Genomic DNA, 12,674 nt, shown 5'->3' on the forward strand with positions numbered 1-12,674 from the left:
CTGTGAGTAAGCGGAGGGGGGAGAGGAGAGAGCCGGGCGCTGAGGGCAGGAGCCTCAGTGGAACAGTCGGGGGCTGGAAGGGTTCACAGCTGCCCAGGGGTCAGGTGGGGGCTGGGCTGGCGCTGGGCGTTCGGGGAGCACGGAGCGGTGGCTCCTCTAGGCTCCCTAATACTTTTGCTCAGAATAAAACTCCTTTGTGCCCCAAACTTATTTCTTGTAGCCAGGTCCCCAGCCCCAGAGCGCAGCGCGGCCCGGCCCGGAGAAGCTGTGCACAGCCCGGGCCTCGGTAGCATCTTTGCCTCCGAGCGGGGCTCCTGAGTCACCAACCCCACTGGCGGGACAGATGGGACCCAAGGCCCCGGTGGAACGCAGCCTGGGCGCCAGGTGCGGGGTCCCCGCCGCCGCCCCAGCGCCCTCGCGCGCCCCCTGCCGCCCTCGCCCTCGCGCGCATCAAGGAGTCGGGCTGGAGCGACGTGTTTATTCAGGGTCACGGGTGGGCGGGATCCGAGGCCTGGACGGGGCTGGGATCGGGCTCAGGCTCAGGCTCGGGCTCAGTCTCCGGCTTGGGCTGGGGCTCGGGGATCGGGCTGGTCTCCTCCGGGGCCTCGTCCCAGGGAAAGGCCTGCACTCCGCGCATCTGCTCCCGGTACACGCGGTCGAAAGCCTCGCTCTGCGCCACCGTGAAGTGGTTCTTCCAGTCCCCGCAGACCCCTGGAGGGGACGGAGGGAGGGACCGCGGGTGAGGAGCCGCTCAGGGCGTCCTCCCCTCACCCCTAACATTCCAGCATCTTCCTTCACAGCACCCTCCACCTCCCCAGCGACCTGTCACCCCCTTTACCTAGGATGGGGGACTCCTACATGGTGTCACCTGCAGGGCTCTGAATCCCCACCTCCTCCCTCCCCTGGCACCCCACTTTGCCCCTTGACCCTTTGCCTCTGTCCAGCACGTCTCTTACAGTCTGGTCGCCTCCTCTGTCCTGCCCCTAACTCTTGTTGCTGGGTGATGACTGGGCCCCTCCCCTGCGGAAACCCTGTCAGGTGTCTGGGGCCTCCTGGCAGCCCCAGGGCTCCACCACCCTCTGAGCCTCAGGTTTCCTCTGTGGTCATGGGTGATCAGCGGGGCACTGGAATCCTGGGGCCCATGTCATGCCCATCACAGTAGCTTGTAGAGAGGCCACCGGTCTCCCTGTAGCCGGGCCCTATCTGGCCCCCAGGTGCCTCCTACCCAACCCTTGGATCTGTGAATATGTAACTCTGCATGTCAACCGGAACTTAGAAGATGTGGTGAAGGATCTTGTGTTGGGAGATGGTTCTAGATTATCTGGGTGAGCCCAATGTCACCACAAGGCATGCTTTCTTTTCCCCCTTGTACTGGGAATTGAACCCAGGGGCACTTTACCCCAAAGCTACAGCCCCAGCCCTCTATTTTTAAATTTTGAGACAAGATCTCTATAAATTGCTTAGAGCCTCACTAAATTGCTGAGGCTGGCCTCAAATTTACAATCCTCTAGCACCAGCTGTTGGAATCACGGGCGTGTGCAGCACAAGGTGCCTTAAATGAGGGAGACTGGAGGACGGAGGGTGCTCGGCTGCTGGCTTTGAAGATGCAGGAGGAGGCCAGGCACTGGGAATGTAGGTTAGTGAGAAACCAAAAAGATTCTCCTGTGAAGTCTTCAGAAGATTTCTGGTCTTTTTGGCCTGATGTTACCCAGGCAGACAGATTTTGGATCTCTGCCCCCCAGAAGTGTAAGCTGAGGACAGGTGTGTGCTGTTTGTGGCCTGGGTCAGTTGGTTAGAGCAGGACTAACTGCTTCTACCCCTGCTCTGTAATCTGACACTAGAGTATTTCTTCTTAATGCCAAGGAGGATTTGTGGGCCTTGGCCTGGTTGGCAGCCTGGATCAGTGCCCATGGGGTCCTGTTCCCTGGAGAGGGGGACTCAGAGCAGAGACTCGTGTGCCAGGCTCTATACTGAGCTCTGTGAGCGAAGTCAATCCTGGGTTCTTAGTGACCCTGTTCACCCCTACGCTCCAGCTGGGAAAACTGAGGCCCAGAGAGGCTAAGGAACTGGCCCAAATCACACAGCGATCTGGTGGCCTGGTGGGGCCTGAATCCCGGAGCCCAGAGCTCCCTCACCTTTCCGGAGGAAGGCCCCTTGGCGGTGGTCCAGCAGGCTGGTGGGCAGCAGCGTGTAGTTGGACATGGAATTGGCCTTCATGGCACCGAAGGTCGAGTGTGCCACCACAGAGCTCAGGGCCTCGTCGTCCAGCGGCCGGCCCAGGAACTCACAGATGCGCTGCACGGAGCCTTGGAGGTCCTGGGAGCGGCGGAGAGTGAGTGGGGAGGGGTCAGCAGTGGGAGGGCGTCGCATCCAGGGGGCTGGATGCCAGGTCCTGGCCCTGGGTGGCCGGGTGCCTCCTGCCCCTGCGTATTTTCCCACCTCTGTCCCAGGCGAGGCCAAGGGGTTGGAAGGTTCTGAGTGGGGGCTGGGTGCACCTGAGGTCACAGCGGGTCAGGAGTCAGCTCAGGGCCTTTTGGAGCCCATCCTCCCTGGGGTCAGAAGCAGGCAGCACCTGGTCAGCACCTGCTGGGCCCCCCTCGGGAGCGTCCTCCGTGTCCCAGCCACAGGGCTAGACTCCCAGGCCTGGCCACACCCCGCCGTCCCCTCACCCTACACCCTGTCATCGGCCTGTCCCTCCTGCCCTCTTCCTCTGCTGTCCTGCCCCAGCCTCCCTGCCCCCAGCCTCTTCCCCATTCCAAATACACTGCTGCCCCTCTCCTCCCAGCTTTCCCACGGCTCCCCAGTGCCCCAGGACAGGGTCCTGGTCCCCAGGCCTGCCCTTCCAGGACAAGGTGGCCTGGTCTCAGCTCCTCCCAAGGCCTCCCACCCTGTTCTTCCAGAACTTTCCCTCCTATACTTTCCTCCCTCCAGACCTGGCACTGGGCTGTCAGAATGTCCTCTGTCATTGATGCATTCTGAATATCACCTTCCTTGGGACAGTGATCATTGAAATCACTGCAGAATGAGCACCTAGTGTCCACCAAGCTCTGGTCCAAACCCTTCATGTGCATTTTCTGATCCTGTTATCAGCTTTGCAAGAATCATCTGTTAGTAAGTGAAGGCTCAGAGAGGGGAAGACACTTGTCTAAGGCCACACAGCCAGGGAGAAGCTCAGACTCAGGTCTGAAGCTCACAGACCCCTCCGCCCCACTGCCTTCTGTGATACTCAGCGCCCTGCGCGGCCCGCCTCCAGGTGGCTCTGCAGCTGGACTGCCCTGCTCTTCCAGGTCACCTCTCTTCCTGACCCTCCATCCCTCTGTCTGCTTGAACCACTGCTGTGTCCCAGGAGTTCCAACCTGTGGGCTCAGCCTCCGCCTTGGGGTGGCCCAGAAGCCCTGTTAGGCTCTCTGGCCTACTTTTGGTTTGGAGAACAAAGCTTGGTGGAAAAGGCCCACCCACCCGGGGACAAGGGAACGTCCTCACGGTGGCCGCATCTTCCACCCTCCCCTGTTCCATCAAAGGACATTTACCCGGTGGACAAAGAAATTACGCTGGGAGCCCGGGGGAGGGCTGTGCACCTCGGGAAGCTCTCTCAAGTTCTTAACTCCCTGTTTGCTCCCCGGAGAGGAAGCTGCATCAGAGCAGGTAGCCTGGCTTGTCCCTGCTGTGGGGGATTAAGTGCCGTCACCTTGGGATTCAGCACCAAGTGGCAGACATTCGCTCTGTTTCCCGGTCAGGTCTGCCCTCTCCACCGCTGTCCACGCGGTGCTCACGAGGCTGGACCTGATCAGCGGTCACAGGGCCCGGTGCCAGGAATCCCCGTGCCCTAGCTGTGAGTCCGTTCTTTTCACCCATTTTAAGGGGGAGACTTCTGGGCCCCGACATGTTTCTGCTCCTGCTGCTGCTGCTGGCTTGGGTGCTGGGATGGAGCCAGGGAGCTGCGCCACTCGGCCCCCAGCTCCAGCCCTGCCTGAGCTGAGAGTTTCAAGGGGACTTCAACTTTGTGGGGCACCAGAGTCCAGACCCTTCCCCTGCAGAGAGCGCAGCAGGAAGGAGTGGGCCGGGAGCATGTGGAGCGCGCACCCCGGAAAGCGCAGGCTGGGAGGCTCGGGAGGCCGAGGCAGGAGGATGGCGAGTTCAAAGCCAGCCTCAGCAACGTAGGGAGACCCATTCTAAGAATAAAATAATTTGAGAAAGGGACGGGGATGTGACTCAGTGGTAGAGTACCCCGGGTTCCGTCCCCAGTGTCAGAGAAAAAAAAGAAAAAAGGAACCTTGAATGGTTGGGCTTGTTGGCTGTGGATTGTTCTGGAAGCCCAGCACCTGTCCGACAGCTGGCCAGAGCCATAGCCTCCACCCTGCCTGGCCCCCGGGAGCCACCCCTGAGTGCACCAGGCAAGGCGCCCCTGACCTGGGCCTGCTCCAGGGCCCTCGGAGGGGTCCAGCTGGGATCCCAGTGTGTCCCCCAGGCTGTTCCTCCACTGCTTCCTCTGCTGGTCCTCAGGCTCCACACAACTCCCCTTGATCTCATTCGCCCCCTCCCCCTCTGCTCAGAGACAGGTGCAGTCCTCCGGCGGCTCCCCCTTCCACCCTCTCTTTTCCTATTTTGCTTTGTCCTCTGCACGGATCTCTTGCTCTCCTGTTCTATTTTTTTTATTGGGGTGCAGGGGCAGATACTGGGGATTGAATTGAACTCAGGGGCACTCAACCACTGAGCCACATCCCCAGCCCTTTTTTGTATTTTATTTAGAGACAGGGTCTCCCTGAGTTGCTTAGAGCCTTGATGTTGCTGAGGCTGGTTTTGAACTCGAGATCCTCCTGCTTCCGCTTCCTGAGCCGCTGGGGTTACAGGTGTGAGCCTCTGTGCCCAGACTCTTTGTTCTCCTAAGAACCCATCAAGGAAAAGAAGCAACCTCAGGGCCTTTGCACTGGCTATTCCCCTGCCCAGGACACTATTCCCCCTCCATGTCTCTATGGCTCTCTGTCTCTCTTTCCTCCTTGAGACCTTGGCTTGGTGTCACCTTTGCCTCAGAGGCTCCCCTTGACTGCCCTGTTCTGAATTGCTCAGGGTCTCTGTTCCTCATCCCCTGGTGCACTGGGGCATAGCGGGGAGGGTAGAGGGCCGGCGAGGCAGAGGTGGGGACTCACCCGCTGCAGCTCCTCGTAGGTGAGGAGCAGGAAGTTCTCTCTGCCCTGCATCCGAATCCAGCCCTTAATGTGGTCGAACCAGGAGCCGAACTGCACTGGGGGCAGAGGGGCAGGGGTGAGGGTGGGCACCAACTCTACCTCAGCACGCGGCACCCCCCACCACACACACCACCAGAGCGGACACCCTCCTGCATCTGCCAAGTTCACTGCATCTGCCTCTAGCCCACTCCTCCCCAGCTCCCCACCGTAGGCAGCCCTTGACCATCTGCCTGGGTTCCTCCTCTGTCTGTCCGTCCCTCCGTCTCCTTGCCTCCCAGTCTGCTTACTTCCTGGCCTCCCCCCCCACTCTGTAAGGTCCGGTATCGGATCGCTGCCTCTTTCTTTCTTATCCTCTTCCGTCTGGGTCCCCTGCTCCACCCAGGGCTCACCTTCGCCCTTGAGGAAGTTCTCCAGGAACTGGGCGGGTGTGCCAGGGTCCTTCAGCTGCCTGGCGATCTTGGAGTAATGGTAGAAGGAGACCACCACGTCCCGGGGGTTCCTGCTTAGGTAGATCACCTGCACGGGGATGGCCAGGACAGGGACAGACGTCACACAAAGGTAGAACCCCAGACCAAAGGCTGCTGCCCACCAGCCCCTCTGGTGACCCTACAGCAGGAAGGATGCGGGGCAGACTTCTCAGCAGACTCCCCAGGAGAAGAGAGCGCTCCTTCCAACCAGGGACAGGGAGCAGCTGTTTCTGGGCCAGCTGGAGGGACAGTTTGGCCTCAGGGAAAAGAGGTGGAGAGAGAAGGTGCGGGATTCAGGACGGGGGCGCTCAGGGCAGGAGGCATGGACCAGGAGACAAAGCTGGCCCCCTTTACCGTTCCCATAGCAGGGCCCCAGCCCCTTCCTTGGCCTTCCAGCCTCCACTGGACCCGCTTTCTACATCTGGAGCCCTGCTCCCTTACTTACTGCCCCCGTTGGCTCCTGGGGCCCCAGCACAGAGCCACCTGGGCTGACGTCTGAAGCTCTTTTTTTTGATACTGGAGATTAACTCAGGGTCACTTGACCACTGAGCCACATCCCCGGCCCTTTTTAGTATTTTATTTAGAGTCCACGGAAGTGCTCAGGGACTTACACAGGCATCAGGGGTGGATCCCCTAGTCACCAGTGTGACTTCTGATGTCAGATGGGTGCATCCCGGGACCCCCACCTGGCCCTGTGTAATAGACGGTTCACTTTGCCCAAAGAAAGATCTGGAACTTCCCCCCGGGTCCAGGAGGAAACCTGGAAGGCCTTGGAGTTTCTTGCTTAATAAGGATCTTTGCCTGCGTGGGGCCTCGGGTCTCGGGCCGCACCATAAGTCTGTGCTGACGCTGGGGCTGGTGTCGGGGGCCATGCGGTATCAGCCCGACTCCTGGAGGGTCGGAGACGGAGGTCGGCCAGGTGACAGCCACATCCAGGGGACCAACGCCCCATCAAAGCCTGGACTGGAGGCTCAGGAGAGCTCCCGGGTGAGTGACACTGCGGGGTGTCGTCACACACCGTGGCCGGGGGAATGGATGCTGTCCACACGACCCCACTCCGTATCTGCAGCTTCCACAGCCATGAGCTCAGCTAACGCTGACGGAACATTCAGGAAAGGGCCCGTTGGTTCTAGACGTGGGCAGGCTTTTCCCTCGTTATTCCCTAAGCCGCACAGTAGGACGACGACGGCTGTCTGACATAACGCTTGCCTTGTGGGGCGGGCGGGGTGTGTGTGTGTGTGTGTGTGTGTGTGTGTGTGTGTGTGATGATTTAAAGTGCCCGGGTCATGTGCAAACGCAATACCCTTCTATATAAAGGGACGTGAGCAGCTGCAGATTTGGTAGCCGCACAGGGGCTGGAACCAAGGCTCAGGGAGGCTGAGGGAGGACGGCACAGATGCCCGTGGGTCCCACACAGACCCGTCAGATCTCCGCAGCTCCTTGCCCCTTGCAGTCCCCGCCTGGACCAGGGTCGCCCAGCAGGGGGCAGTATCATCACGGCTCAGCTGTCACCTGGACTCATCTGTCAGTAGAGCCTCTCCTTCCCTCCTCAAACACACCTCCAGCCCAGTCCCCTTCCTTCACCTCAAGGCCACAACCCTGGTCCAGTTGTCACCTCCCACCGGCACCAGAGCCACCAGGGCTGCTTCCTCTCTGCCTCTCTGCTTCTGCCCTTGCCCTGACAGTGTCCCCCACCTGGCAGCCAGGGGGCGCCAGCCAGCCCAGGCCTGACCACCACCCTCCTAAATCCTCAGGGCGGCTCACATGGCCGCTGACCTCATCTCCACCCCTTCCCCTCATCCACTTGTTTCCAGCCACACCCCCACCACCACCACCACAGGGCCTTTGTGCCTGCTCTCCCTCTGTCAGGGTTCCTGACGTCCGTTTACCACTGTGCCAGGTCAGAGCCCCCCCCACAGTAGCTGCTCAACACACAGGTGCTGAGTGGATCTGCTAATCTGCTCCCTCTTCCTGCCCCCTCCCATCCCAGCCCCCCCACCTTGGCCTTGGTGCTGAAGAAGGCCTTGGGAAAGAGCTGGATGGGGAGGTGGGAGCTCAGCAGGCGGGGGCTCGTCTGGTCCTGGAGGGTGAAGGCGCTTATGATGGTCTCACACCAGGGCGCGCGCTCCCAGATGGGCACCGAGCGGATCCAGGAGGGGTCCCCGTTCTTCAGGATCAAGCTGAGGATCTCGATCATCCAAGTGGTGCCTGTTGGGAGAGATGGGCAGCGCAGTCAGGGGCGGGACACGGTCAGGGTCATGGCAACAAGGTCGACGGAGTGCTCTGCCACCGTGGGAAGAGCCGGGTTGAGCGGCCTCATCCTCAGAGCAGGAAATTCAGCCTCAAAAGAAACAAAGCCACTGGTTCCAGGTGGTGGGGCTGGGCAGTGCCATGTGGCACAGATGGCCTCTGGCTGCCCAGTCCTGGTCCACTTGCCTGCTGGGGCTGTATTTTCTGGTCTCTGTGTGGGGCCATGTGACTGTCTTGCCAGGGACAAGTAGGTGGCAGCCACCTCTGCAGCCATTTCCAGGCCTGGCCCCAAAACACCAACTCTTTGCCGGCTGGTCACATAGACTCCAGGGATGGCAGGACCAGATGGCCATGGCAGTGTGGATTTCCCTCCTCCCCATCCACCCGATGGCTCTGGGGTTCGTGAGAACAAGAAATAAATTATGGGGTTCAGCCACTGACATTCCGAGGCTTTGGTGGCGGAGCAGCAACCCCCCTTTAAGTTAGAATTGAGGCCTTGGTGCCTGGGTACAAGATCTGCTTATTCCGCTGCCTTGTTTTGAGCCCCAGGACCCTGGGTATAGGCAGCCCCCCATCCGTGGGGTGCAGATGGGCTCAGAGGGCAAGAGACCGCAGCAGAGCCATGAAAAATTATACTCCTGCCCACAACAGCCTATGATTAGGGTTCCACTGACTGGGATTCCAACCACCACCCCTGCGACATCATCCGCGTGTGCTCTGCTGCTTCTCCAAGCGCTGGCGGGTGATGTTGGTGCTGAACCCCTCGCCCTCCCAGCTGGCTGGGCCCGGCTTTGCCAGTAGAGGGCGCTGGAGGAACGCAGCAGCCGCCCACGGGGCCTCACCGGCTCCTCTCGAGGGTCTTGTGGATTCACAGATCTGATCTTGTGGATCTTGTGGTCACCAGCCATCAGCCCTGTGGCGGACACCCAGTGACATTTGTCTCCTCCCCCAGGAAATGTCAGCTCCGGTGAAAGTCGAATCTTAGCTGGGGGAGGGGGAGTCCCTCTTCCAGATTCACTGGGGCTTAGTCCAGCCCTGGAAGCAGTGCTGCTTTAGCTGTTCCCGAGTCCTTCTGAGTTTCTAGCCTTTTGTACTGGAAGCCCCTGTTACAGGCTGCTACGTCTACTTCTGAATAATGCAAATTTACCATCGAGGAAACTCTGGACTCTCAACCCACTCCCACGGTCCCTCACCCCCTGGCACCCACCCTGGAATGTGCCTCTGTGAGTGGACCCGTGGGTCTGGCTTCTTGGCACAGCGTCTGAGGGTTCATGTGAGTTAGAACATGTATCAGGATTTTCCTCTTCTTTAAAGGCTGAATGATGGACTCGTTCTTTGATGGACATTGGGTTGTTTCCACTTTCTGGTCATTCTGAATGATGTGGCCGTGAACATCGTCATGCCAATATCTACTTGAGTCCCTGCCCTCCGACTTTTTTTTTTTTTTTTTTTTTTTTTTTTTGGAGTATATATCAAAAAGCAAAAAGTGACCTTGTGGAGTATACGATAATTCTATGTTTAATTTTTCTTTTTTAGGAAGCACCAGAGCGTTCTCCATAGTGGCTGTACCATTTTAACCTCCCATTAACCAGGCTCCAACCAATTTTTCCACATCCTTGCCAATACTTCTTAATTTCTAAAAAGCCACCCCAATGGCCCTTAAATCTTTCTTTGCATTAAGCCTCTCCCGTCTGCGGCTGACTGATGCACTCGTGAGAGGTGGTTTAGTTGATGCCAAGTGTCTTCACAGTTCATTTTCCCCTCCTGGTGATAGTATCAGAATATTTAAGGTTCATTGAGCACGCTGGCATTTACCCAGAAACTACAGCCCCCAGAATCCTTTGCAGCTGGGTGTGGTCACGTGACTAAACTCTGGCCTATGAGCTGTGAGTAGAGGGGACAGCACTTTCTGGGCCCTGCCTTTAAGAGGAGCTGCTTGTCCTCCATACCCTTTCCCCTTTTGTCTTCCCTTTTCCCTTTGCTGACAGGACTCTGGAAGTGGTGTTGCCAAAGAGGACGGCACCATTTTAGAAGCCACCAAGCTAGAAGGGCATTCTAAGCCTTTCTGACTTCTTGGAATAGAGTTACTTGCCTGCTCAAATGTCCACCTAGCTGAACTGTTATAAGGGAGAAAATCCTGGTTATTTCTTGGGGTCTCTTTGTTACAGCAGCTTAACGTATACCCTAACTGATACACATAAGTCCTGTTGTCATTATAGGGGAAAATAAAGAAACTGGAGATGGGGAAAGTCAGGGCTTAGAGATGTTCTAGAACTTTCCCACATTTTCTAAGGTAGGAATAACCAAGGGACAAGTGTTTCATCATGGAGTGTTGCTGTGACCTTAAAGCACCAAAAAAGATCCAAGCCTCCACCCGCGCTCCTGATGACTGTGGTCCACCACACTGAAACCACAATCAGCCAGGCACGGTGGTGGAGCCTGTCATCCCTCCCAGCCAGCTGCTCAGGAGGCTGAGGCAGGAGGATCCCTTGAGCCCAGGAGTTCCAGGCCATCCCGGGTAACAGAGTGAGACCTTGTGTTAAAATACAAAGAAACAAAAACCCTGTGATCATGATCATAATGATGAGCCATAAATCCAAAGAGATCCTAAATCAGGAAGTCAACCAGAGAAAACAAACTCAATACATAATTTTAAAGATATGCATAGAAAAATTATGATGAAAGTAAAAAGAACAACTGGGGAACATATTTGTAATTCAGTCTCCATGGAGAATTAAGTTCACTAATATATAAAGAGCTCCTATAAAACAATGAAAGACCAAGAGTTCAATGGGGGGGGGGGGGCGGGTACCAGAGATCATCCTAGAAAAGGAAATATGAATAGTTTAAAAAAACAAACTAAAATGTGCTCAGGCTGGGGTGTGGCTTAGTGGTAGAGTACCTCTGGGTTCAATCCCCAGTACTAAATAAACAAAAGGAAAAGATTAAAAATTACTAAGTGTTAATAAGCAAATGGTTAAACAAGAATGATTGTATGTCAGTGTTGTGAAATACTGCGGAACTGTTAAAGGAAAAAAAAAAAAAAACCACTGGGGTCGGGCATGATATAATCCCAGCAACTTGGGAGGCCGAGGCAGGAAGATTGCAAGTCTGAGGCCAACCTCCACAACTTTGAGAGAACCTGTCTCAAAAGAAATTTTTTTTTTTTTTTTTTAAAGAGGATGGGCTAGGGGCTGGGGATGTGGCTCAAGTGGCAGCGCGCTCGCCTGGCATGCGTGCGGCCCAGGTTCGATTCTCAGCACCACGTACAAACAAAGATGTTGTGTCCGCCAAGTACTAAAAAATAAATATTAAAAAATTCTCTCTCCTCTCTCACTCTCTCTAAAAAAAAAAAAAAAAAAGAGGATGGGCTGGGAGTGTATTGTGGTTGTAGAGCACTTGCCCAGCATGTGTGAGGCCCTGGGTCCGATCCCCAGCACTATCTTAAAAGAAAAAGTGAATGTGATGCTATCTACACGTGACAGGACTGGGGAGAAGTTAATCCATTTAAAATCTATAAAAACAAAAACAAAAAAACACCAAAATATCTGGACATCCATACACAAATAAAGAACCTTGATCTCTACCTAATACCACAGATAACATCCAGCTCAAAATGGATCACAATGTGCAATTTAAACCTGTAAAATTTCTAGAAGAAGAAACAGCAGACATCTTTGTGGTCATAGGTTAAACACAGATTTCTTAGATACAACAAAAGCACGATACGTAAAAGGACAAAGTGACTAATGGGATCTCATCCAGATGAAGAATCTCTGCTCTTATGCTCTGGTAAGAGAGCGCTCAGGCAGCCGCAGCCAGGGGGAGGCTTCAAGACGCGCATCTGATCAAGGGTTCCTCCATGGACTGTAAAAGAAATGTCTCGAAACTCAACGATGAGAAAACAAACAGCCCACTTAGAGGAGGGAGAGATTGGAACAGACCCTGTACCACGGAGGACAGAGGACGGCCAGACAGTGCTGACATCGAACATCAGTAGGCGCCTATCTAACCGCTGGAAACCACCTGGTGGTGGTGAGCTGGCAGGATGCAGAGCAGGGGACCCAGCGCCGTTGCTGGTGAGCAGGCAAAGTGGCAAAGCCCCTGGGGAGAACCGTCCGCTGGGTTTTTTTGGGTTAGTTTGGTAGCAGGGATTGAACCCAGGGGCGCCTAACCACCGAGCCACATCCCCAGCCTTTTTCTCTGTTTTATTTTGGGACAGGAGCTCACTGAGTTCTTAGGGCCTGGCCAAGTGGCACCCGGCAGCCTGGTGGCTTCTTATAAAGCTCAACACACACGGGAGCCACAGAGCCAACAATCGCTCATCTGAGTATTTACCCAAGATAAGTGGAAACATGTTCCACCACAGACCTGTCCACAAAGCTTCCTAGAAGCTGTCTCCTATTCACCTTGGAGGAACCGACTCCAGACAGACTGTGCCCCGTCCCTACAGCCCAAAACCAGCCCGTAACCTGCGGCCTCAACACCACTCTAACAACCCAAAGTGCATCATGGGGAGTGGAATAAGTCTGTCATTCGTCTCAAAAGCTGCATGCCACGTGACTCCATCTAGGTGACATTTAAGAAAGGGCAAGACCATGGGGTACAAGGTGATCACCGGTTTCCAGGGGGAGAGTGGAGGGAGGAGTTAATGACCAAAGGCTACAAGGGATGTGGGCAGTTGGGTGTATTCTGTATCTTTTTCTTTTTTTTTTGGGGGGGGGGGACCCAGGGTGCTGAATCACTGAGCCACATCCCCAACCCTTTTTAT

General features: G+C 56.0%; 1 protein-coding gene across 1 annotated transcript in view; it reads right to left on the bottom strand.

Moving 5' to 3' along the window:
* Positions 1-487: 487 nt before the first annotated feature.
* The window catches only part of Sult2b1 (sulfotransferase family 2B member 1), a 30,630-nt gene continuing 18,443 nt past the window's right edge, over positions 488-12,674 (bottom strand). The window contains exons 3-7 of the mRNA XM_076839349.2: positions 7,653-7,861; positions 5,576-5,702; positions 5,148-5,242; positions 2,136-2,316; positions 488-711 (exon numbers count right to left, since the gene is read on the bottom strand). Of these exons, the coding sequence (XP_076695464.1) occupies positions 488-711; positions 2,136-2,316; positions 5,148-5,242; positions 5,576-5,702; positions 7,653-7,861 (836 nt within the window). The remainder of the gene's footprint in view (positions 712-2,135; positions 2,317-5,147; positions 5,243-5,575; positions 5,703-7,652; positions 7,862-12,674) is intronic.

The sequence above is a fragment of the Callospermophilus lateralis genome, chromosome 18, assembly GCF_048772815.1.
Source record: "Callospermophilus lateralis isolate mCalLat2 chromosome 18, mCalLat2.hap1, whole genome shotgun sequence".
Classification (NCBI taxonomy): domain Eukaryota; kingdom Metazoa; phylum Chordata; class Mammalia; order Rodentia; family Sciuridae; genus Callospermophilus; species Callospermophilus lateralis.